At 37.0% G+C, this 27,472-nt stretch overlaps 1 protein-coding gene across 2 annotated transcripts in view; it reads left to right on the top strand.

Moving 5' to 3' along the window:
* The window catches only part of NEK7 (NIMA related kinase 7), a 129,671-nt gene that overhangs the window by 58,891 nt on the left and 43,308 nt on the right, over positions 1-27,472 (top strand). For both annotated transcript variants that reach the window (XM_049769737.1, XM_049769738.1), the window contains exons 4-5: positions 14,212-14,274; positions 16,460-16,570. In XM_049769737.1, the coding sequence (XP_049625694.1) occupies positions 14,212-14,274; positions 16,460-16,570 (174 nt within the window). The remainder of the gene's footprint in view (positions 1-14,211; positions 14,275-16,459; positions 16,571-27,472) is intronic.

The following is a 27,472-nucleotide window of genomic DNA, read 5'->3' on the forward strand; positions in this document are numbered from 1 at the left end:
GCAGTTTTTTTCCCTTTTCTGCACTCTAGTTGTTTGCTATTTAAGTTATAATTCTATAATGCTTTTATATTTATTTCTTTGTGAACACAAATTAGAATTTCTTTCCTGTATGTGCTTCTCAATGGAATTGATGAAACATTGTGCACCATATGATCAGTACCCAAGTTAATACCAAAATTTTCCAAAGTAGCACTGGTTGATTTCCACCAGCAACATATAAGGATAGTAGGTTTTTTTCCCTTTTAATAAATCACTTATAACTTAAGAAAATACTATATAATGACAATTAAACAAGTTTCTGAAATAGATGCCTTTTTTAAATTACTTGTGCTCTTACAAAACTCTTTGATTAATAAATGTGTTTCTAAAATACACTTGTAGGGCTGGAAAGCTAGCTCAGTGGTCTGAGCACATGCTTTATTTGTAGGTACACAGGCATAGGCTTGATACATGGCATTGCATGGTGCTCCAAGCACTGCCAGGAGAGACCCCTGTAAAATCACCCCATGTGCCATAACTCCAGGTGAACAAGTGTAAAGTTGAGTCACTGCATGTAATAATCCAAACCTGTCTGAGGCTGAAACATTTGAAGTCTGGCAATCTTTTACCTCATATGGAGCACAAGCTGCCTGCCAGAATTGTCATTTTTATTGATTAAAGATACCAGGTGAGGGAGTAAGGACAGAGAGTAAGGGTGGATAATGCAGGCTATCCTGAGCCAGTTATGCCCAGGTTTACATGTAAGACAATCTTTGTTTTGTGTGAAACCAAGTTTGAAGATACAAAGGAACCAGGGATGATCTTTATTTTGGGTAAAACAAGGTATAATCTAACAGACACCCCCCCCCCCCAAGCATTTAGCTGAGGTAGCCCTTGATACCTCTAGGTATGGCCCTAAAACAATACAAAATGTATTTGTGGAGTTTTGATGTATCATTAGCTCTGAGGGTTATTTTAAAAGACACTTGTGCCCTTATTCTTGAACCTTCAGAGTGAAAAAAATGAACATAGTGTTCAAAAATATCACAGGAACAAAAAGGAAGAGAGGGGCCTTGTTTGTCAGAAAACAACTTAGGAAACATGTCTTTCTCCATAGAATGTAAAGCAATCTTCAGAGAGTGGCCGTTGGCATCTGATCTACACCTAGTAGTATCAGAGTGCAGTTCATAGAGCCAATCATTATCTAGTAGTTTTTTGAGGAACCATCTTTATGCAGTGGGCATTTGTAGTTGACTATACAATGGAAATGCAATTCTTCTACAGGAAATAGCAGAGAAATGTCACCTAGGGAGTGTTTAGTATGCTGCTGAGAAAGGTGATGGAAAAGGGGCTCGTTGCTCACTGTCCACAGGCTAGTACTGTCCATTAGAATTTAGTAATGTGTTTGTATAGTTATCTTTATTTGAGAGGGGCGCCTGGCAATGCTCAGGAGCTACTCCTGACTTTGCTCAGGAATCAAACCAGGGCTGGTCCAATGCAAGGTAAGCACTCTACTTGCTCTAGCCCCAAATTCTGTCTTAACCCACTCAAGGCCAAAAGTAACATTGTGACTTCTTCCAGAGAGATTTCATGTCCTCCAACTTCTAATTCTCATTATTATTATTATTTTTTTTGCTTTCTTAACCACAAGAATCCTAGGCTTGGAGGAAGATCAGAAGGGGCACACAGTTTTAGAAAACTTGGATTTTTGAATTAAGAATGTGAAATCCTAAGGTCTAGGTTTCTGATTTAAATAGACCTTCAGAGTGAAGTTACCAAGTTGAGCTAAAGGAGTTGGTAGAATTGTAATTTGAGCTATGCTATAAATGCAAGATGGAATTCTAGAGAACATTGAAACCAGCAAAAAGATTTTGCAGTATTTTTTTTTCCTTTCTCCCTCCCTTGCTCCCTCCCTGCTCCCTCCCTTCCTTCCTCCCTCCCTCCCTGCCTGCCTTCCTTCCTTCCTTCCTTCCTAATTCCTTCCTTCCTTCCTTCCTTCCTTCCTTCCTTCCTTCCTTCCTTCCTTCCTTCCTTCCTTCCTTCCTTCCTTCCTCTCTTCCTCCCCTCCTTCCTCCCCTCCTCCCTCCCTTCCTTCCTTCCTTCCTTCCTTCCTTCCTTCCTTCCTTCCTTCCTTCCTTCCTTCCTTCCTTCCTTCCTTCCTTCCTTCCTTCCTTCCTTCCTTCCTTCCTTCCTTCCTCCCTCCCTCCCTCCCTCCCTCCCTCCCTCCCTCCCTTCCTTCCTTCCTTCCTTCCTTCCTTCCTTCCTTCCTTCCTTCCTTCCTTCCTTCCTTCCTTCCTTCTTTCCTCCCTCCCTCCCTCCCTCCCTCCCTCCCTCCCTCCCTCCCTCCCTCCCTCTCAGGAGTGATTGGGGCTTAATCTTAGCTTTGTGTTCAGGGATCATTTTTGGTAGGGCTTGGGGAACAATTTAACAATTGAACCTAGGTTGGCTGTATAAAAGGCAAGCACCCTGCCTGCTGCACTATTATTACTCTGTCCTCTGTCCCATAGGAAAAAGTTTTTGTATGGTAAAGATGGAGTCTCATGAATACTCAAATAGGGCAGTAATCTTTAAATAGTCCTTTTTTCAAAATAAAGTCACAGGGTCTGGAGAGATAGTTTTTGGGGAAGGGCCCTTGCCTTGCATATGGCTGCCTCAGCTGGATACTCCAGTAGGCCAAATGCTCCCCTGAGTCTTATCTAGAGTGATCCCTGAGAATAGAACCGGGAGTAAGCCCTGAGTACTAGCACGTATGTTCTTCCTTTCTTTCCTAGGATAATACAATCACAAATTGAGCACACACTGGATTGAAGAGACCAAGGTAACTGCTGATTTCTCATCAGTAGTTCAGCTAGAGGTTGAGAAATCATTTGAAGCAGGCCTCAGTGTCTTTCTACTTTATTTCTCTGTTTTTTTCTGGAATTCTGATTTCTGATTCTGAAAAGACACCAGGCTCCATATTGTCTCTGACATCACTTGACTCTGTCTTTATATCACTTAGGAAAGTAGAAGAATCTAGGAAAAGAATTCCTCTAGGTCTCTCATGCTACTACCTGAATTGGATTATTTCTAGTAAGTTTTTTTACTTCATTACTGGAAATTTGAACAGAACAGAATCAACTTGCTGCAGTGTTTTTATGTTTGGTATCAGATCTCCTTCACATCTCATTTCCCATTTGCCATTGTCCCCACTAATGTGCCCTATTATGGACTCCAGACAATTGCCTTCTGTTGTATGAAATCCACTTTTGTCCTTTGGATTATTATTCCTTTCCTCTCTACTTTTTTTAAGAGTGAAATACTGTAGCATCTTCTGGTTTAACTATAATTTCATTATAGAAGAAGAGAGAAATATATGTAAAGATACCATTAATTAGGGAACAGTATCTTAATTTTTTATAAAGAGAAGTACATTTGCATTTTGGACATTGTATTGATTTTTATGATATATTATACTTGAGAATAATGAAGCCCATGGTACCTCCTTACTTAAAGTGAAATGTTTTTAAATATTGTTAACTGGGCTCTTTATCTTTCTAAAGAATCTCAACCCTTCTTCAAAGAAATTGTAAAAAAGCAAATATTGGTTTTCTTATGCAACTGATTATGTTAAGAATTCTGGTAACTTATGTCAAAAGCTGTGCGACCATTCTCAGCCCTGCTAGAATCTTTATTACTTTGCCTAAATTTTATATGTTCAAATATTGACTTTTACAATGAAAAAAATTATTTTTGCTCACGAATGCTTAATGAGACACTTGAAAACTACAGCTTCGTTTTCTAGGAACCTTTCTTTATTCTTTTGAGAGGCCTTTAAAGAAACAAAGTATTAAGTTGTGAAGACCTTCCTAAAGGTTTGCCTCTCTGTGGAGAAAAGAAAAGACCAAATTCATGCTACCAAATGAAATCATTAAGAACTCTGAGGGCCTACCATTAAATGGCAATAATCTGCCATAATTTCCCCTCATCCTGTCATGTTTTACTATCTAAAATTAAGATGGTGCATTTACTGGTCTAGCAACTTGATATGCCATGTAGCATCTTGGTTTCTCTCTCTTCCTACTGCCCTTCGTTGCTACTTTTCTTCCTGCTGTTCATTCAGTTCACTGCTATTGATCACCCAATATTTGCCAGTCAGTGTGTAAGACTCTGGGAATGCCAGGATAAAGTCACGGGACTCCTGGGATTCTATAGAAGAACAAAGATGCCTTATAGCTCCTAGAGTGAGAAGGTTTTCAGGTGTCCAGGAAGATGGAGGATGGGAAAGCTATCACAAGGAAGTGATTGGGGTCTGTCTCAAAGTTTCAATTTTTGTTTTGGAGAATTATCAGAAAATTGTTCTGGTATGGTACAATTGCAATGCAGTATCTTTTATTGCAATTGAAGACAATTATATAAATAGAATTCCTTTCTGCTTTGTTAAGCTAATGACCTGTTGTGATAGAATGAAATTCAGATGAATCTTTGTCCATTGACTTTTGCTTCTGTAATAGTACATGAGGTATTTTGATCTTTTTCAATGCTTAATTTTTAGTTGCTTGTCCTGCTACATGTCTAATTAACACTGTTTTACTATGCTATGTGTTATGTTGTATTATGTTGTGTTATATATCATACACTGCCAGTGACATTTATTAGAATAAAAGCACTTTTGCATCTTTAAAACAAACAATGGAAAAATATACTGTGTTCAGTTTCACTTTTAGTTGCAGATGATCTACAAAAATATCTTCTTGAGGGGCTGGAGGGTTAGCGCAGTGGTAGGGCATTTGCCTTGCATGCGGCTGACCCAGGACGAACCTGGGTTCAATCTCTGGCATCCCATATGTTCCTCCAAGCCAGGAGCAATTTCTGAGTACAGAGCCAGTAGTAACCCCTGAGTATCACCTGCTGCGACCCAAAAACAAACAAACAAAAAATCTTCCTGAAACAGTAAATATTCTTTGATATCATATGATTTAAGCATATTTACTTCATTTTCTTGGTTTAAAAGCTATTATATAACTTCATATACATTAATTTTATATTTAAATATGCATGTTAGAATTTACTAGAAACTAGAATTCTGTGCAATTAGAAATTAATAGACAATGATAGCATTTTACTCTAATTTATAAAATAATTTTAATATTTTTAAATCACCTGTAGCCATAATTCTACTCATTATTGAACCTATCCATGAGTTTTATCTACTTCATCATTATCCATGTAGACTTCCTTTAAAACTCCCAGCTAGGGCTAGTGGTGCGTTTCAGTGGTTGACCATATGAAGCCCTGGGTTGGATTTCTGCTACCACCAAAATCAAACCAATTAAACCTAAACAAAGCAAACCTTTTCAGTTTTTATAGGAATAAATAAAAAGTAGGCAGTATTTATGAGAATAACCCATATAGTTCAAGTTTTAATTTAGGGAATAATTTCATAATTATTGTCCATTTGCTTCTCAAGGAGACATAATCTTTTCTCAGAAAAATAAAGCTTCCTGAGTTCAGGTTTATCTCTCCCTCGTTTTTTTTTTTTTTTTTTTTTTTGGTTTTTGGGCCACACCCTGTGATGCTCAGGGGTTACTCCTGGCTATGCGCTCAGAAATTGCTCCTGGCTTCTTGGGGGACCATATGGGACGCCGGGGGATCGAACCGTGGTCCGTCCTAGGCTAGCACAGGCACCTTACCTCCAGCGCCACCGCCCGGCCCCTCCCTCGTTTTTTTTAAGTGAAACTACTTCACCAGAAAACATGCTTCTTATTTTATTTATATTTGCATTTTTAGTTTAGGCATTTGTAGGTTTATATGAAATAGAATAACAAAATTTTATTTTTTTGAATGTTTAGAAAATTGGTCTGCTAGTTCACAATCTTATGAAAGATTATCATGTACGGTATGAATATATAAGTCACTCTTAAAGTATTTAAATTAAATGATGAATGTCAATGAAATATTTAGTCTTTTTCTATTTCACAATTTTTTAATATGCTACTTGATATAATAATTATAATAATTAAAATTATAAAATGCAGGTTTTGGGGCTGGAGATATAGCTAAGTGGTAGGGCATTTGCCTACCAATTGGCCAATGTGGGACGAACCCTGGTTTGATCCCTGGTATCTCATATTGTCCTGAGTCTGCCAGGAGTAACTTCTGAATGCAGAGTCAGGAGTAATCCATGAGCACTGCCGGATGTGGCCCCAAAACCAAACCAAACCAAGCCAAACCAACAAAAAAAGATGCAGGCTTCAAGAGATTGTAAACTTGACTGCTCAAAGAAGTGTCTGGTTCTTGATTTTTCAATGATCCTACTTTGCCTGTGACATTTCTTCTTTCCTCACATCCTCTCCAGGGTGAATTGCTTCTTTTTTGTCTTAGATACAGAGAGATCATCATCTTCCTCAGGACTTGTTTTCTCTGTTCTTTAAAACACCCTATATCTTCTCCATTTTGAAGTCATTGCCATGCAGATATGTGTATAAACATACATCTTTATGCAAAGACACACATAAACATATACACATGCATATATACATATACACTATATGTTATATACAGGCATGTATGTATATATAATATATATTTTTATATACTATGTAGATAGATAGATAGATAGATAGATAGATAGATAGATAGATAGATAGATAGTTTTTTATCCTTGGCTCTGTATGCCAGCCTGTACATTATTTATTTTTTTTGAATTTGGTTTTTGGTCTTTTACATTTGGTTTCTTCTATTTCTTTCCTGGTGCCTTATTGATTTTCTTGCCTTCAGATCTGTTGGATTCCTATGTTTGACCTCATAACACTTGGTGACATTAGCTCATCATCACATTTTTTTCTTCCTCACTTGTCCTCTCTCAGACTGTCAACATTCCCTCTCCAACTACAGTTTTCATATTCTCTTTCCAAGCAGCCTTAACCTTGACTTTATTTCTGACTACCAGGTGCTATTCCACATTTTCCAGATCTCTTACTTTATGTCTGGTTTTTATTGTTTTCTTCACTTTATTCAACTCTTGTCAGCTGTTTGACACTACAACTCTAAATCCTTAGTCAGAGCCCATATGGATTTATGCTTTGCAGAAATGCCATTTTCCATTTGATAAAAGATCATTTCTGCTAGGGTTTCTTATTCTTTTTGAGCTCTGGGTGAACTCTTTCTGCTTTGGGCTTTTTTTACCACTTGCTTAATTTCTCCTGCCTTCCCCTGCCTTCCCTGATTGCAGACACCTTTTGACTCTTCCTGCCATCTCTGTAGAATCTATTTCTCAACACCAGCAACTTCTTAGAACTTGACTCTTTTGTTCAAGTCTTTGAATACATTGTCTTGGTCCTCTAAACTCTGGCTTATCTCTTTTCTAGTCCTTCCAGTGGCTTCTCTTTCCTACAGTCTTTTGAGAGCATTATTTTACAGTTGTCATTATGGAATTTTTGTTTCTCTAATAATTACACTCTCACTCATGACTTCCAATATACCTATGTAAGGTGACTGGTTCTGTACTTGTATTTGCTGATGTCTAGGAGACCATATGCCCTAGGGTTTGAACCCAACATTTCAGTCCAGAAAATTATGTCTTAACTTTCAGACAAAACAATATTTTATTGAGCTTTAAGCTTTCATAAAGGGTGACTTTATTTGCTAAATTGTAGAGGCTTAATTTTTATGAAAATCAACTAATGAAAGTCACTAATGGAGCTTATTGATGAGATAGAGTTAGGTCTTTGTATATTCACCTATTGAGTAAAAAGGCAATCCCTTGGAAATAATCACTTTAATAGTGAATGAAAGACCAGTGACATAAACAGCTATCTAGTTCCTCTTAAGGAATTCTTATGAAGGAAATTGAGCCCAGTTTTTTTTTTTTTTGAGCCCAGTTTTTATTTTATAATTTGGATGTGTGGTTGCATTTAGATTGCAGAGAAGAAGACTATCATAAAATATATTAAACCATCAATAGAAGGTTTAGGGTTTCTGGCACCATGTAGGACTCGTAGGACTCTCTTTGGATTAGGTTAAGTTCTTTCTTCCTCCTGCAACTTCCATCTCTCCTCTTTAGAAGTCTTGTGACTATAGGCAGGGGAAGGTCAATGTACTTGGAGATGAACTTGTTTTCTGTGATTTCTGTCTAGGATACTAATAGCTTTGCTGCTGGGGTCGTTCACCCTTTTTCTTTCCCTTCATATAACTGAAATAGTCTCTGTAAGGGAACATGTTTGCTAACTAATATGCCCAGGAAAGAACCACACATTTGCAAACTGAGAAAGAATAGATTCCTTATGTAGAGGAGAGAAGAAGGATCCACTCTGAGGATCCCCACTGTAGTTTGTGGAGACCCTTGGGAGCTTGTGGGGCAGCTGGAAAGAAGTTTGAATTGTTTGGCTGGAATGAGGCCTAAGCCAGGGTTGAGATCTGAGAAGAAAGAACTTGCCCTGTGGACTACAGAGCTCTTGGAATGGAGACATACTGCACAATTAATTCATTTACACAGCTCCCTAGGCATTGAGGTTTCTATAATGCAAGGCTTATTTAAAGTAAGAGAAACCTGGTCTGCCAAAGACTCTTGATATATAAGTTTAATTGCTTTCTTTATTGCCATTCATATGTTTTAATAATTTGACATGTTTTTTAAGCCCTTGTGTATTGAGTCCACTTAAAAATATCTAATGTTAATTTTTTTCAGTTTCATTAGTCATGAATTCATGAGTAATTTTCTCAAAATTTTTTCATGACAGAAAAAAGTTATCATATAGTCAGAGACTACAAAGAGTCTATTAGAATTTGTTTAAGTACTGCCAACAATTTTTAACTTACTGTGTAGAAAATAAATATAAAAACATAACAAACATTGGTAGAACTGAACAAAATGTTTTATGAAGACAAGTTTATACAATCTTATGAACATTTTTTGAAATTAATTTTTTCATATGCATATGTCAGATTTTTCCTCAGAAATCAGCCAATTTCGCATCCATGTCAGGGGCGATTTGATCTAAAGATTCATTATTTTTGTCTTGACTTGTTGGTGGCAAGTAAAAGGATTTTGTTCAGTATTTGGTGTTGTCTTAAATTGACACGTTTCTCTGCATGTTTGAGGAGTGACTTTGTACTGAAATTCATTTAAAAATAAAATATTTTATAGTTTAAAATGAACTTAATTATAGTTGAATGAAAGATGTATTACTTCGAAGTGGCATACTCTTGGTATTTTAAGTCTAGTTAGTTAGGGCTTCTACATCTAGTTAGCTCTCTTCCACATCTTACTTTCAGCTCATTCTCTGTCTTTACTTTTGAAAGTATGTTTCCCATCAGGAAGATTAATTACTGGGAAATTAGATTCTTAATAATTTAAAAATTAGATTATTTAAAAATAAAATATTTTATAGTTCAAGATTAATTATAAGTTAACTTAATTATGAATTAGTTATAAGTTATTACAAATTAACTAAATTTTAAGTTGAATGAAAATTTATGGCTTCAATGTGTTATGTCTGTCCTGGTATTTTAAGTCTAGTTAGGGCTTCCACATCTAGTTAGCTCTCTTCCACATCTTATTCTCAGCTGGGTGATCAGATTATTATGTCTGTAGTTTTCTTTATATTAATCACTAGTATCAGATTGATCCTGTCTCTCCATAAAAAGAAGTTCCCAGGAACTTCTTCTTAATCATTAAAAATTGTATGCTTCCTGGCATTTCTTTGCATTAATCTCAATATTTTGTTTAGTAGTTTCAACTCATAGCATCAATATTTATGATTTGGCAAGAATCAGTTGTTTTCCTTGTCATTTGATTCTTTTTTTTTTTTTTTTTTTTTGGTTTTTGGGCCACACCCGGTAACGCTCAGGGGTTACTCCTGGCTATGTGCTCAGAAGTTGCTCCTGGCTTGGGGGACCATATGGGACACCGGGGGATCGAACCGCGGTCCGCCCAAGGCTAGCGCAGGCAAGGCAGGCACCTTACCTTTAGCGCCACCGCCCGGCCCCTGTCATTTGATTCTTAATTATAAATTGTCTATATGTGTGAAAGTGTGTGAGATATTTAATATCTGATACATTTTCGGACATATCTGACAATTTGCCAGTGGATAAAGTTTATTCCTTTAAGTAATAAATTTTCAATATTTTAATCAAAAATATTTCTGATATGGGCTAGATGATAGCACAGTGGTAGGGCGTTTACCTTGCACACAGCTGACTCAGGATGGACCTCGGTTTGATCCCCAGCATCCCATATGGTCCCCAAATGAGGAGCGATTTCTGAGCATATAGTTATGAGTAAACCCTGAGCATCACCAGTGTGGCTGAAAAACAAAACAAAAACAAAAAAAAAAAAGAAGAAAAATTCTGGTGTATTACTTTTTTCTTGAAATGGGTACAACTTATTGGGAGCCCTCCCAGCCATCTTCCATTTCTTTAAGATGTTCTTAACCCCTTGTACTAGAAGCCCAGATGACATGGTATGTTAATTTTCTGTTCAAGTCAGCATTCTGGACATGTGTTGTATTTAAGGACTGCAAGTTAGATTAGAATTCAAGATGGGCTCTGAGGAACTAGAGGGCATAAACAAACAATTGAAGCTTCTCTATTTAGAGATCAGTTAGGATCAGTTTTTCATTACTCATTAGTGTGTAGAGAAAAATATGATGTTTTTGAAGTAGATTGTGGTATATGAGGCTTTTTCCTTTCAATAAAGAACCTGGCACTGTTTTAATATTGGGAGTTCTCTTTCCCCTGTGGTTACCATTCTCACTTTGTTATAATGATATATATCATCTTTGACTTTTTTTCTTTCCTTTTCCTTTATTCTCACTCGTTGTGAGATCATAGTAGTTAACACAAGTTCCCTGTATTTCAGATGGCGAGAATTACTAAAAATATTAAGAGAAATTACTAATTTAAATACATGTATATGCACACATATTGATGCCATTTCTTTCTTTTTGAAGCCATTCTATTGAGAGAAGATTCTGTAATTTAAAAAAAATCTTAACAATATGCAGTGCTTACTGTTTCCCATTAAAAATAAACCTAACATCCACTGTTTTCATTAGAAACAGCAGGACCAAAATAAGTAGGAACTATAAAACTACGAAAAGCTTTTTACATATAATGATTGATGAAAAAGCATATACCTTTTATCGCTTTTGTTCCTCTATAGACAAGACATATAATATTGGTAAATGTATGAAAGGGCATGAATAAAGCTAAGCTTCTTCAAGTCAGTGATACTTATAGATGTTTAGCTTTAATTTCAAATTCAATGTTTGTCCTTACTGATTTATTTTTTAATTAAGGAAAAGTTAGAATCATGTACATGTTAAAATATTAAGAATGAGAAAACTAGGGTCTGGAGCAGTGGCGCAAGTGGTAGGGCATTTGCCTTGCATGCGCTAACTTGGATGGACCATTGTTTGATCCCCCAGCATCTCATATGGTCTCCCAAGCCAGGAGCGATTTCTGAGTGCATAGCCAGGAGTAAACCCTGAGCGTCACCGGGTGTGGCCCAAAAACCAAAAACCAAAAAAAAAAAAAAAAAAAAGAATGAGAATACTGGAGCCCGAAGCTATAGCACAGCATATAGTAGAGCATTTGGGATTTGCCTTAAATGTGGCCAACCCTGGAGGGACCTGGATTCAGTCTCTGGCATTTCATATGGTCCCTGAGCCTGCCAGGAGCAATTTCTGAGCACAGAGCCAGGAGTAACCCTTGGGTGCCACCAAGAGTGGCCCAAAAAATAAAACAAAGCAAAACAAAAAAAAAAAGAGAGAGAAAATTTATAGTTGCCTCTTAGAAGTTGTAATTCTGTATTATATTTTAGATTTATTTTCTTCCCTTAGATATCTATCTTCCTTTCTGCCTGATAGAAAGTCCCACTTTAGGCCCACTTCAGTTTCAGCCCCTTACCTCATGAAGAGTCCATCTTTAGGTTCTGAGGGGCCCGTGTAGCACTCTTGTGTTTTAGTACTTATGGGTGTCTTCAATTTCCAAACCACCTGGATTAATGTGGGAGCAAAGACAAGTCTAACAACCTGGATTCAAGTTCAGGTTCTCTCATTTCCTGTTTTTACAACCATAAACATATTATTTAACCCCGATCAGCTTCCAGCCCTCAGTCTCACTCTGTTTGGAAGTTAGTACCTTGCTACAGGCTAGTTTAAATGGTGGGGAGGATTAAAGCCCTGGTTAGAAAGAACCCACATGCTTTGAGATGTGTGAGGCAGAAGTTCCATTCAAAAAACAAGATGGAAGGAATCTTTGAATATACAGAGCTGCTTTCCCTGGCATCTGTCTGAATAGAATTGGTCAAGTTGATAACTATTATTGTCATTAATTTTGTTGTTATGTGGTTCAGGGTTCAAACAACTTAGTTTCCTTTTTATAGTATTTGGCATTATTATTTATTTATTATTTTCCACATACTTTTAATAAGTCTTTTTTCCAGGAACATACTAAGTAGTTTTTTGTATTATTTATTTTTATATATTTTTCCATGCTAGATTTCATCAATGATTTCTTTACTCTCACACCCTCAGAGTAGCTTTTTATATTTCTTTTTATTATTTCTCCAATGAAATTTTGTTTCCTCCTGAAAGAAAGCATTCTTATCACCCATCAGACTTAAATTATGTAGGCTAAATACTATTAATGTATAACTTTTATTTATATTTAAACATATTTATATATAAACATAACATTTATTTATATATTCTACATAGATCTGTGCTTTATGCTTTGAAGAGTTTTGACTTTGTCACCTCCATGTCCAATAAGGGCCAATTTTTATTTTTATATCCTTATTATATTTCATCTAGTAAGAATATATTTTCTGTCGTTTTAGAAATGATCAGATGGATGATATAGAATAATAGTTTAGAGGTTAGATTTTTGTTAGATAGCAGAATGAATTCAGGCTGCTTTTTATTTAGTTTTGAGACTTTGTTAGTTCTTGTTTTTTTTTGGGTGGGGCACACCCATTTGATGCTCAGGGGTTACTCCTGGCTAAGTGCTCAGAAATTGCCCCTGGCTTGGGGGGACCATATGGGATGCCGAGGGAGTGAACCGCGGTCCTTCCTTGGCTAGTGCTTGCAAGGCAGACACCTTACCTCTAGCGCCACCTCACCGGCCCCTAGACTTTGTCAGTTATTAAGCTCTTTGAGCTTCAGCTTCACCTGTGAAATGGAAGCAGAACTGCATGATAGTTCATGAATATTTAGCACATATTAATTATTAAATGTTAACTATTATTTTTTATTATACTTATGCTCAAAATATTTATTCTGTTTTATTTTATCTAAGACCTAGAGTAGCTGAATCTTCTCTTTTCCCATTTTAAATACTGTTTTGGGTTGTTTTTCTCATTTTTGCTTTTGGGTCACAATCAGCTGTACCCAGAGCCTATTCCTGGTTCTTTATGTAGAAATCACTTCTGGTGGGACTCAGGAACATATAGGGTGCTGGGAATCAAACCCAGGTCAGCTACATGCAATACAAGTACCCACACATTGTGCTGTCTCTCTAGTCTCAAAATACTATTTGTGTGGGGGTGTGTTTTAGGGGAAAAAATTAAATACTGAGGCTTTTTTTGGAGGGAAAAATGTAAGCTTGTAGTGATAAGATAAAATAAAATACTTAAATCTATTCACAAGTGTAACTCCCCCCCAGATTTACGTGTAACTACCTACAAGACCTGCCTATTTCTGGGAGAGGTCTTGGGGAGCAGATACTATGTGTAACTTTACCTGCAAGACCCCACCCATTCCTGGGAGGGGTCTTGGGAAAGTTAGATAAGGCCTTTGACCCAGGGGATTAGGGTCTTTGCCAGCATGAAGAGGTAAGAGGAGGAGACATGGCTGGAAAAGCTAAGACGCAGGGCAAGCTAAGGATAGCATGCGTAAATGGTTAAGATTGACCACACATGTAGTGGATAGGGTATGAATAAAGCTGAGACTTCCTGAAGCCTGCTTGTGAGTGAGATTTCTACCCACTGCTCTCATGAACCTCCAGACCCGCTGGCTGAAGGAGGTTGCAGAGCCACGTGGTCTGGGATGGCAGAGAAAGGTCTCTCCATCCATCCATCTCCATCCAGCTCCATCATAAGGGCAGTAACCCTACACACAAGTTATTGAATGCTAATTGGAATGATATTTGTTTATTATCTATGAAAGTACATGTAGTGTACTGCAGTGAAATAATATTGTGGCATGAATAAGGATCATTATTTTAAAAGTAATTATGGATTTTTTTTTTTAGATATTTGATTTAATGGATGCCAAAGCACGTGCTGATTGTATCAAAGAAATTGATCTTCTTAAGGTAAGTAATAAGCCATTGACTTTTGAACATAAATAAAATAGTAATAAAAGTGATTTATTAAAATATACACATAAACAAAAATATTTTAAGACAACTGATTCTATCATTCATTTTCAGTAAAATTTGAAGTTTAAAACTAAAAAACTTTTTAATTATATTAAAGGATGTATCATTGGATTCACTGTAAAGTATTTAATTGGAACATTTGGTAATGCTAGATTTTATTTCCCATTTCAAACTAGGAAATAGATTTTAAAAAATTCATGAAAAATCGAAAGCATTTTTATCAACCATCAAAATTAAATTCTGAAGGCTAAATAATGTTAATTGCATATTAGTTTTATCTCAGTAGAATATATATTGAGAATGTGAACTTACTGAAATGGTTCACATTTTGGGGCTGGGGAGATAGTACAGCAGGTAGGATGCTTGTCTTGCAAGAAGTTGACCTGAGTTTGATTCCTGGCTTCCCATATAATCTCCGTGAGCATCTCTAGGGCTGATTTCTGAGTAGAGAGCCAGGAATAATCCCTGAGCGCTGCTGGGTGTGCCCCAAATCTCCCTGTGTACCACCACCATCAAATGATTTACATGTTTACTTTTCACTTTTTTACCATTTTGAAGTGGATTTTTACATTTATAAGGGGAGGATTTAAAGTGTATGTTGAAATTAACCTCTAACTTTTTCATCTGCTCAGAAAAGATAAGACTTCGATTATTTCTGTAGTGGTTCTAGTTAAACTAAAATTTTGTTTGTGATTTTGGACAACACAGAGCTGTGCTTGCTTGGCTCTCTGTTCAGGGATCATTCTTGGTGGTGGTTGAGGGACCACTAGGGGTGCTAGAGATAGAGTCCCATTCTTCTGCATGCAAGACAAGCCTCCACCTACTGTATTATCTTTCCAGTCAATATTTTCTATAGAGGAATGCTGTAGATAATGCTGTATTTTTGATGTTTGATAAGACATGGATGCTTTTATTCCATCTGGGTTGTGTGTGTGTATGTGTTTGTGTGTGTGTGTGTTTGTGTGTGTTTCTGTACCTAAAATAAATCAGACAAAGCCCAAAAGATTAGAGTATGAGCCATGCTTTCCGACAGTTCTATTGTTCTGGATTTTTTCCCCTGGTACATGAAGTACTTTCTTTTAAAATGCTTAAAATTTTATTGTAGAAATTCAGAAAATGAGGTGGACTATAAATGGAAAGAGAAAGATGAAACGTGTAACCCTATAGGACAATTCTTGAATAATTTTTGGACAAACTATTTGTCATGTTATTTTCTTTTGTGTTTAAAAAATGATGATAGATTGTGTAAATTAGTGCATATATTTCTACAAGATGAAATTCTACAAGATAAATATGATGATTTTTAGAATCTGTCTTAGCATAGATTCATGTTGTATCTATATTCACAAAAGTATTATTTAGAGACTGTATCATAGATACCTTTAAAAAAAGAACCTTTTTTGTTTCATTGCTTAACCAATTCAGCTATTTCTGGAATTACTGTAGGGTTAGTTCTAACTCAAAGTACGTTATTTTGAAAATAATAGGGGTACTTTATTTATCATTGAGTATCTTAAAAAATTTTTTATTTTGAAAGGTATCCCCTTCAGCAACCTGTTATTGAATTTGATCTTTCAGTCACATGTATTTATATGCTTTTTAGGCAAGGATTATTTTACAAATCCTACATATTTACTTTTTTATTTTCTCTAAAGTGTTAAATAAAATTGATACCTACTTTTATTTTTAAATTAATTATAATACTTGTTTCATAGTTCACTGGAAAGAAAATATAGTCATGTTAAATTTCTGTAACTAAAAACTGCATTTCAGGATGGCACATTGGTAAGCACCTTTCTTGCAAGTATGAGCCAAGTGCCATCTCAGCACTACTTCTTATGCCTACTGTGAGCCATTGTTATCCCTGGTACCAAAACTAGCTCTGCATACACAATAACTAAAGTATGGACCCTTTTATTGAGCATCACAACTAAAGCATGGGAATACCACAGCTGAAACTTTAGTCATCACAACAATATCAGCAACAAATGGGAGGTTGAGAGGAGGAAGAATATGTAAGTTGTTAGTGACTTGCAGGGTCTTAAAGTTATTCTTAAATTACAAAACTGTGACTTGGGATTTTAATAAGAAAACTTTCATTGCATTTTTTTTCTCTTAGCAACTGAACCATCCAAATGTAATTAAATATTATGCATCATTTATTGAAGATAATGAACTAAACATAGTTTTGGAATTAGCAGATGCTGGTGATCTATCCAGAATGATAAAGGTAAGTTTGTTGGGATTCTCTAAGGAAACAGTTATTTTTTTTTCCTAATAGAGTTGCTTGTTAAGCATATAGGCATATGTAAAACTTAAATGACATCCATTTTGTAGGTATGCAATAAATAATAGATTATGAAACTGCTTAGCCTGGCGAAATTTACAGAGAGGGTAAATATATGAACACTTCAAACCCAATATGTTGAGACTTGTCTTTCTTAAATTTTTTTGAAGTTACAATTTGCAACTTAATTTCTCTGCTGAGACCAGAACCGATATTATCATTGGCTATGAAGGAAAAAACACAAGGAGATTCTAGAGCAGTCTGGTCAATTATTGGGATTCATCAGAGGGAAACACAGGTTTTGCATTCTTATCTTCTACCACAAACCTTGGCCGATTTAGCCATTTACACTTAGTTTCCTTTCCTAAGGGCAAGCTAATTGATGTTAAGTTCAACTGCACATTATTGAAACCCCCAAATCATAGTAGCTTATAAATTGCTTGTACGGGTTAACTTTTTAATTTCTGTGCTTTGGTTGGTTTGAAAGAATCACTAAGTTTATCGTTACAGGGAGCTGAGTACTGAGTTTCAGACAATTGGAAACCTGTGTTAATGGTGGCCACTGTTGTCAACCATTAGTCATATTCCTCTGCCACATACAAATCTGGGGCTAGCCAGGCACTTGTTGATTTGTTGGATCTTCAAGGACCTACCTCTTTAGAACTGAGTCACCATCCCAAGGCTTGAAGGAGGTGAAGGATGCTCAATGACTGCATCTTAAGGACTTGTATTGGCCGAAGCAACATAGTATGTTCAGCTGAATCCAGTTAGTCAGAATTAAGTCTTATAGCCATAATCATCTTTTGACTATACTATACAACTTCTGTTACCATGGGAGACGCGATGAGCAGCGTGGAAATTAGTGCAGACTAACCAGATGTGAAAAGTGAGGCTAACAATTTGGCAGGGCTTCTCAGGCAGACAGAGAAGTAGGAAAACTTGATAGTTGTGGTTGGGGAAAAGTGAGCACTTCAGTTCTGAGTCGAAAGCTGTTTGTTGGAGGGGCAGGCTGTAGGGAATCATGTGGGAGTGGATGTCTTTCATGCTTGGCTAGGATGGCATATTTTCTCTTCTCTATTTGTCCGAAGAAGACACTGGGCTAGAACTTAGGTATGCTGTTCGAATCAAGTCCTGGCTTTGTGGGGGAGGGTGATTATTACAGGAGTTTTTTTTTAGAATGTTCAGCATCTTCATTAATAATAGCTATCTGATTTTTCAGTGGTCTTATACATAGGCAAGCTTCCTGGTGTTTAAGTAGGTACAATGTTGGTTTCCAGATCAGGTTGTTAAATGTTTTATTTTTGTATTTAGTTTGGCCATCGACCATTTGTAAGTATAGTCTCAATACACTGTGGGCCATAGCTGCCTAGACATTCTTGGAAAACAAATGTAAATGCTTCATATACTTCATTATATTTGCTCTTTATAATGTTTCTGAGTGGAATTTTGACATTTAGAGGAGTTAAATATCGTCACTAGTAAACTGAGGAATCTTTTGTGTGATATAAAATTCCATAGATTTTGGATTAGTGGTCCTTAAAAAATGTCAAAACACAGAACTCCATTGAAAAATCAAATTAAAAACGTTCTTCCAGAAAAACGTTGATGTATAAATTGTTTCCATAGCAGAGCATTCAGAGATCATCTGATCTAGGTTTGCACAGACTCTTTGGCAGAGTTAAGAATCCTGTCTCCAGGAAGGGCTCCTTATCAACCACTTACTGTGTCCTATGATCAGTAATCTCACCTGGAAGGTGGAGACAGTTAAAGAGAATACCTTCTAGATTATGAAATCTAAACTATAAAAAGTGTATATAGAGATTGCTCATATGTACATTCATCTTGTGATAGTATATGTATATGAAGCTGATTCTTTTAAGTCCCGTGGTTAGTGTGACTCACTTCTAATCAGTTATCTGATTTTTTGTTTTAGGGACTTCCCATGAGTAGCACAAACAGCTTGCCAACAACAAAACATGTTTTTGAAAATTAATAGACAAAAACCCCCACAATCTTAATTTTTCAAAGAAATACAAACACACAAATGTAAATTATTATAAGACAGCTATTGAGATCAAACATAATGAGGCCTTATGAAAGAGAACAGCTAATATAAAATATTTTGCTGACACCTTTAGATACAAGAGTTATATAATTACTTATGGTGGAAAGGAAAGATGGCAAATCTTTATTGAATAAATACTTGTCAAAAGCAGAGCACAATACAGTTTTACTTTTAGCATCTTGCTCTGCTTAAGATGGATGATTCAGAATTTTGGTTGCCATCTAGAAGTTTTTGCTTTTGTTCAATTTGGTTATCTTCCCTTTTTCTTTTTCATACCTAACCTTATTAACCATTATCAAAGTATGTTTGAGCATATTGCTGTCTTTTGAAGGAGTATTGATTTAAATGCTTGTCCTTTCACCTGAGAAAAACTAATTCAGGGACAGGGGGCCTTTTGGAAATCATGTTACTGCTTGGATAAACAAATTCAGATTTTCTTAGTCTATGAAGAAGGGAAACTGTGTTATATGTTTATTGTGGCGACAAATGTATTAACTCTAGTAGATCTTGCTATCAGTTGACATTATCAGGGAAATTTTTCTTTTTTTAATCAGCTGACCCAGTGAGATGTAGTAAGATAAATTAAAGCAAACATAATTCTGTTTTGGTGATGAATAGAGACTTCCTGTTAGAGCTTTGGTAGATAAACTTTTGAAACGCCCATGGCACTTCTGACTGTGGGAAGCTATCTATCAAGTAAAAAACTATTTAGGAAGTATTTTTCAAAAGTAAAAGACAGAAACTGAATCCTAAGAACTTAGAAGCTTTTATATAAAAATCTCCCCACCTTCTTAGTTCCCCACTTACATAGAAGCTTCAAGTTCTTAGGTAAAATACTAGAATGGTTCTTCCATAGAAAACAAGTAATAGCATTCCTCTTTCCTCTCTGGTAGACATTGTTGTGTAAGACATTCTGGGTCAGTATTTCCCAGATTTCTTGGAACTATTCAAAAGGCTGAAAGTCTTGTTAAACCTGCAGTCCTGCTTAATGGCTGTGACAGAAAGTTGACCAAGAGTATCCTGGTGTACTTGTGTGCATAAGTCTTTTAGGGTGTGATATTTCAGACCTGAGCAAATACCGAATTGTACTGAAAGAGAATAATGTATTAACTTGGAAGCATCTGGCAAGAACTCTCCTGATCTTTCCAACCATAGAATTAATCTTACATGGATTGATGCATTTTAATAGTAATCAAAGCCTACTTTCTTCTCTCCATTTAATTTGATAGTTTAGTATTATTTTAATATAAAACGAAAGGCCTTTTTATATTAGCTTAATTAAGTGTAGAGGATTCTTACCTTTACTCCAGGTGTTTGCTTTGCACACAGCCAGCCCTGATTCTATCCTCAGCAACCCATATGGTCCCCTGAATATCTCTTGGAGTAAACCCTGAGTACGGAGCCAGGATTAAGCCCTGAGCACTGCTGTGTGTGCCCTCCAAATAAGACAAAATGAAAAACAAGTACTCATCATAATATATTGAATAGTTGTTTCATTGGTGGGCTATTGAACTTTTCTATTATTTTTAATTCTTACAGAGAAGTTAAAGAGAAGTTTTATGTATACTTATATGATAATATCACATACTCTTAAATAAATAATGGCAGATTTTTAGGAATCATCTCTGTTTAATAATAGGGAATGCACATTAGAAAACATAATAGATACCATCAAATTACTTTTAGTCATTCCTACATATAACTGAAAAATATTACTTATTGATTTATTGGAAATTTACTAGGTGTGATCTTGAAATACATTGTCTAGCAGGGGTCTCAAACTTACGGCTTGCGAGTTGTTGCGGCCCTCCCTACAACATTTTGTGGCCCGCGGCCAGCCTTCAAATATGCGATTTTTATTTGGTAAGCGAATAATCGTGAATACTGCGATATTTGAAGGCCGGCCGCGGGCCACAAAATGTTGTATGGAGGGCCGCAACGAATCGCGGGCCACAAGCTTGAGACCCCTGAAAGAGAGAGATATTTAACTTATAGGAAATTGCATACTAAAGTAAGTTTTATAAAGGAGTACTATAGGATTTAATGGTAGTTTGTAACAGGGCAACCAAACTCTGTGTAGGAATTTATGACAGCAGCGGTAGAATTTTAAGCAGTGATGCTATAAGATCTTAGTTACCTAATCTTACTGAACTGCCTTTTGGGGATGGTAGTGATCCTAAACAGTGCTCAGGGGTCTGGTATCTAGGCCCACTGATTTATGGCTAAAAGAATAGTGTTAGGGCTTAAGGAGGTTGTACTGATTGAATTCTGCCAGGCGCCACCTGGCCCACCAGGCCCACTCAGTGTGACTTTTAGTGCCACACTTGATGGTGCTGGTAAAATTGTAGGACAAGGACATGTGGTGCCAGAGAGTGAACCAGGCTCATCTGTGTGCATGGAATGCAGCTCAACCCTGTACCATCTCCCTGCCCAGGAGTATTATAATGAGGGGAAACATATATGCAGATACAAATATTCACATATATGCACATAAATACACATACAGAATTCCACTTGAATAGATTATATTAGAGTCTCATATTTTACTTTTTGGGAGGGGGTTTGGGCCACACCCGGCAGCGCTCAAGGGTTACTCCTTGCTCTGTGCTCAGAAATCACCCCTGGCAGGCTTGAGGAACCATAGGGGATGCCAGGCATGGAAACCAGGTCCATCCCAGAACAGCAGCATGCAAGGCAAACGCTTTACCACTGTGCTATTACTCTGGTCCCCATATTTAAAGGCATTTCTGATTATTTGTTTTCTGTTTTCCTAGAATCAACCCCTCTATACTTTTTATCCCATGACCTCATATATATCTTCTATGTTTGAATAAATGAGTCATCAGACATAAATGCCCTCACTTTTTTTGGCCTAAGCCAATTGTGTCTGTCACTGACCTCCTTCCCTCCCTCCTTCCCTCCTTCCTTCCTTCCTTCCTTCCTTCCTTCCTTCCTTCCTTCCTTCCTTCCTTCCTTCCTTCCTTCCTTCCTTCCTTCCTTCCTTCCTTCCTTTCTTCCTTCCTTCTTTTCTTCCTTCCTCCCTTCTTTTCTTCCTTCCTCCCTCCCTCCCTCTCTTCCTTCCCTCCTCCCTCCCTCCCTCCCTCCCTTCCTCCCTCCCTCCCTTCCTTCCTTCCTTCCTTCCTTCCTTCCTTCCTTCCTTCCTTCCTTCCTTCCTTCCTTCCTTCCTTCCTTCCTTCCTTCTTTCCTCCCTCCCTCCCTCCACTTCCTCCCTTCCTCCCTACTTACCTCTCTCCTTCCTCCCTCACTATTTACCTCCTTCCCTCCCTTCCTCCCTCCCTACTTACTTCCATCTCTTTCTCCCTCCTTTTTCTGCCTTCTCTCCCTTCCTGCCTGCCTCCTATTCTCCCTCCCTTCCTTTTTTCTTTCTCCCTTCTTTCATTTCCTCCCATCCTTCCCCTCCTTCCTCTCTCCCATCCTCCTTTTCTCCAGCAGGAGTCTCAGGAATGCAAACTTTTCAGAATCTCATTTATTATCATTTTTAAAAATGTTCAAATTCTTGGTAATTTAGACACATTCAGAAAATACAAGTTGAGTTTGTTTTATTCATTCAAAAAGATTTCTATGGGAAAGGCAAAATGATAAGATAGTTAAAAGTATCATATCAGTTATAACAAGTGCAATGAAAAAGGCAGTAAGGAATTTAGAGGAGGGTGTTTCCATTTGAAGGATCAAAGCAGGTCCTACTGAGTGAGTCTTACCACCACACCTTGGCCTGGCTTTGCTTCATGCTTCTTCACTTTTTCCCTTCACTGACACTCACTCCTGACCCTACTTTTAAAATACCTCCAGAGATGGCCATTAAGTGGTTCTGCTGCCTTTCCGAACACATTCTGTCTGATCTAAGCCACACTTGGCTCTGCTTCCAGGCCCTCCTTTTTAAAGGCCTCTTCCGCTGACTAATCAAAGCTATTGCTTTTCTTTCTCCTTCTTTGGAGACTTGATTTTTCACTGCTGAGTCAGTCTCTTCTTGGTGCTTTTCATGATGAAGTTTGAAATCTTCACTTTTCAGTTCAGCACTGAGTCCTATTTATTTAATTTTCTTTGTCCCTCCTGAGTGTTATCCAGAACTCTCCACCCAGCTCCATTGCCAATTCTCTCCCCATAGTGTGAGCTCTCACCTGAACAGGGGACTTCTTACCAGCTTGTTCCAAATCTCACTTGGTTCTCTCCAGGGGCTGCCACTTCCTCCAAGTGGTAAAGAGGGCAAAAAAGTAGAAAAGACACTTCCAGATATTTGTAGCTTTCCACTGAGTGTAAAGATGAACTCCTGTGCCAAGTTGGGAGTAATTCCAAATAGGAACTCTCAAAGGATCCATTTCACTGCCCTTCTGTGCCCTTCTGTGGGGCTTGGGACAGTGTCCTGTATGGAGCAGCTGCCAACACAGTCTCTGCACTGGATGTGGCCCCTTTCCTCAGGCGCTTCACACACTGACCTTTGTGCCTCAACTGTGTTTGTTTGTTTGTTTGCTCGCTTGTCTTCATGCTGCTTTTGTCCGTGATGTCTTTCACCCCAGGATTTGGCTGAATTGATCTGTTTGTGCTCCATTTCTCCACCCAGACCTCCTCAAGGAAGTAACTACTACGGACTGCTAAATAATGCATACTATTGCCTTTTCATAGCACAAAAGTAATAAAATGGTTATTTGTGTGGAAGTTCTTATCCATGTCTGTATTTCTGATTTGTCTTAAAACCTGGGTAAATTCAGAGCCCATCTGCTCTGCTAGCCAGACAATGTTGGTTTCTGGAAATGTGTGTGACTTATCAATAGGGTCAATCTATGTTTCCTGTACCTCTACCTGCTTCTCTGTTTCTGAGGCCAGTAGGTGGCGTGGGTGTGGTATACCTAAGTCCCAATCTTGCTATTATTCCCTTTTCTGCTCTCCTAGGGCAATTACTAAACTATTAACCTCTGCTGGCTCAGGAGGAGATAGTGTTCTGATGCAGAAAGGATTTTGATCTAGTTCTAAGAAATTCTAAAATTGTTTTCTAAACTCTCATATGTATACTTTACTCAATTTTTCTTTGAAAAGGAGAGGATGGAACACACCTTGCTCTACTTAGGGGCTGCTTATCAGGCAGAAAAATACTAGTGGTTTACTCCTGACAGTCTTAGGGGGCTCTATATGGTTCTGGGATTCAGCCCTAGGCCTCCTGCAAGCCAAGTATGTCTTTTAGCCTCTAGGGCTTTTTCTCTGGCCTGTACACACATTTCTTTATAAAAGAGAACAAAGAACATTTGGAGAATCAAAAAAACAAAAAAATTCAGAGGAATGTCTCTTAGGAAGAACTTAAAACTTTATAAAGTGATATCAGCAGACACTCGAATTTTTAGTAATGCTGCTCATTTCTTTTTAGTGAGTCATATTGTAACTTATTGCACATCACAATAATGCTTTTCACTTTCTCAAATCTTCAGTCTAATTGGTGTAGAAGAGGATCTAAAACCGGTCTGTATCCCGGAAATGAACCTCTAGATAGAATAGTATCAAAGATTTTTTTACAAGTAAATAATTCATTGGTTCAGAACAGGCTGACAAATATAATCAAGCAAGTTATAGTTGAAATATTCAGTATTTCTCTAATTAGTGATAAAGGACTACCTGAGGCTGTGGTCAGATGAAATACTTCCCAGATGAATTTTAGAGTAAAAGGTGATCTAGAGTTTTTCATCATAGATTTTGTTTACTTTAGGTAATTAGAATTTGGAGAAAATAGACTCTTTAAAGCAATTATAGTTATTTTAGTTGTAATATATGCTGTACATTTCCTGTATTGTACTTTACGTCAAACCCATGCATGTTCTATTTTTTGATATACTTTGAGAATATAGTTTATTTTACTCTTCTAATGATAAAGAAATACATTCTTGCTGATAGAAACAGTGCAGTAGAATAAAGAGACTAGAAGAATATAAACAAAAGTTCATTTCTGCCCATCAATAATAGTCAAAATGTTCAGAAATTTTAGAGTTCATTTTTACAAAATGTTAATTGAGCTGTTGATAAGTTCTGTAATTGCATTTTTGAGAGACATTATTATGAAAGAAGAAAATTCAACAGCATATATTTAGAATAATTTTTATTTAATTAAAAAAGAACTTCGGGGGTGGTTTGGGAGACCAACCTGATAGTGCTTAGACTTACTCATGGTTCTGTGCTCTGGGGATGATATGCAGTGGGGGAGGGAGAGGGTTAGGCCAGAATCTACTATGGACAGAGCAAGCGCCTTAAACCCCGTACTGTCTCTCCAGCTCCAGAATTAAATATTTAAAACTTATTTGCTAAAGTAGAAATGCAGCAAAATAAAATCTGCTGTAATAATTCTCTCAAGTGGACCCTTTCAAGTTTGTTACCTGCTAAAATATTTACATAACATAGCTCACTGCCTAAAAAGGATATGACTATTATGACTATTCTCTGGTGTGTGTGTGTGTGTGTGCGCACACGCATGTATGGGGGTTTATGCAGTAGAGATCACTTTAGATAGTCTTTCATGTTGGGTTTGGCACAATTCCAAACAATTGCTTAAGGTTATCTGTTCTTTTTCCTAATATACTTACACAGAGGATATCATATGGATTGCCAACTTTTAATTCTCCATTAGATTTATGAACATAACTATGTCTATATATTATTCAGACACAAAATTATATATGCATTTAGAAATGCCTTTGTATTGGTTTTTAAATCACTGCATAGTAAGTTAACACAAACATAGTTATTTAAAACCACTGGAATTTGTTCTCACTTTTTCTGTATGGGTTCCATAAGACTGAAAATCAGGATGTCAGCTGGACTGGAAGTTCACCTGAGTTGTGTGGGATTTTTTCTGCTCCTGAGCTCCTAGGTGAATTCATTTCTTTGTGGCTGCTTCACTTTGTTGCTGCTTCCTATGAATTTAGTTTTGGCCTGTCACCTGGGTGCCATCCTTTGGTCCACGAGGCCACATGGCCTTCTGCTAGCATTCCCTGTAAAGCCATCAGGAGCTTCTCACTGCTTTGGCATCTCTCCCACTGCCTGATTACCTGATTCGGTCAAGTCTCTGCAGGATACACCCCTTTTGGATGAACTCAAAAAAGAAGCTAGCCAGGAAACATAATAGCACATCTAAGATCTTTTGCCATAAGGTGAGACATGAGACAGATGGAGATGTTTTCTCATCCTCTAAACATGAATTACTCACCCATCAAAGCAAGGAAGGGGTTTGGGGAGTGGAATTTGCATACTGAGGAAGGTACTTCTTAGAATTCTACCTCTCTCAGATGAATACATTAATAGGACTACCAATAGTGCTTTGGTGATAAATGCTGTCTTCAAATATTTTAACTTCTAAATCGTGTTCACCTTCTTTGTGGTTTTATTTTTTTTTCCATTTTCAGACACAGTTTTTATTTGTACTTATCCAAATGTAAGGGCTGTACTAGAAATAAAATCACTTTGAAATGTCTTTTACGCTTTTGACCTTTGGATCCTGAAGGCAATAAAAGGTTCCCAGCTGTACCATCTATCTCTGTTAACTTGGATTTATAGTTTACCAAATTCTCCCACTTTCCCTTTCAGCATCTGACATCAAGCAGTTTGCTCAGAGCAGACAGCCTTGAGGATTTCTAGTGACTTCAAATGCAGGCTGTTTTCTGCTGAGTCTTTTGTATAAAATTGTTTTCTCTCATGTATATAACCTTAGAATTGTTTGCAAGTATTAAGGTAAAGAAATTACTGGAGCTCTGAAAACAAACTAAACCCAACTGAGTTTTAAATACATTGGTATACACATAATGGACAGGTATCTTTGTCTACTCAAGTGGATTGATTGCTTTGTTGATATTTTGTACATGTAGGTGTGTTCTACAGAATTTTTTCAAGGAAATACTATTACTGATATAACTTTGACTTTCTTTGATACTTATATAGTTTGATAGTGAAGTAATAAAAAGCTGGATCCTCAGACTTTTTAAACAGGGGATCAGTTCACTGTCTCTCTGATTTTTGGAAGGCCAGACTATAGTTTTAAAAAAATATGAACAATAGAGACCAATGGGTCATATTTTGAGGACCCATGCCCAATACTGAGAGGAAGAATCAAGAGACAGAGAAAAGGAGAATCAGAGAGTGTGGCACATTCCACACCAGTATCATGTTTGTGGATTTAATTTTTTAACTACTGCAGTACATTTTTAAAGGATAGTAAAAGTTCATTTGCCAGAACCAGTCACATAGTGATGGAGCCCTTATTTAACCAAAAACAACAAAACACAGTATGCTTAAAAAATACTTAGAAAAAAAGAGATGAGGGCCAGGAATGAGCCAGCCTGGAATGAGTTGGATGCTTAGCAGGACAGGCAGCAGTGGCAAAAACACACCCAACAGACTGGATAAATGTCCTTGGTGGGCTGCTTGTGGCCTGCAGACCATAGTTTGAGGACCCCTTCCATAGAGGCTCCATAGTTATAACAAAAAAGGCAATGTGTCAGTTTTGAATTGTGCTTACTTGAGAAAACCTTGAAGATAATTTGTACCCCTTATTTGAAAATAACATTGTTCTGTAGCTGTCTTTCAAAAACCTTGCAATTCTGCCACAGATCGTCAAGTAAAGAAATAAAAAAATTCTTGTTCCATTTTCTTTCATTTAGCTTTATATTGAGCAATTTATACTGATTCATTTAATATTTGTTAATAGCCTATATAATTTTGACCTTTGATAATGAATAGGCTACATCAATGGTCTATTAACTTGTAACCTGGAAATAACTATACTAACT

The sequence above is a fragment of the Suncus etruscus genome, chromosome 3 (assembly GCF_024139225.1).
Source record: "Suncus etruscus isolate mSunEtr1 chromosome 3, mSunEtr1.pri.cur, whole genome shotgun sequence".
Classification (NCBI taxonomy): Eukaryota; Metazoa; Chordata; class Mammalia; order Eulipotyphla; family Soricidae; genus Suncus; species Suncus etruscus.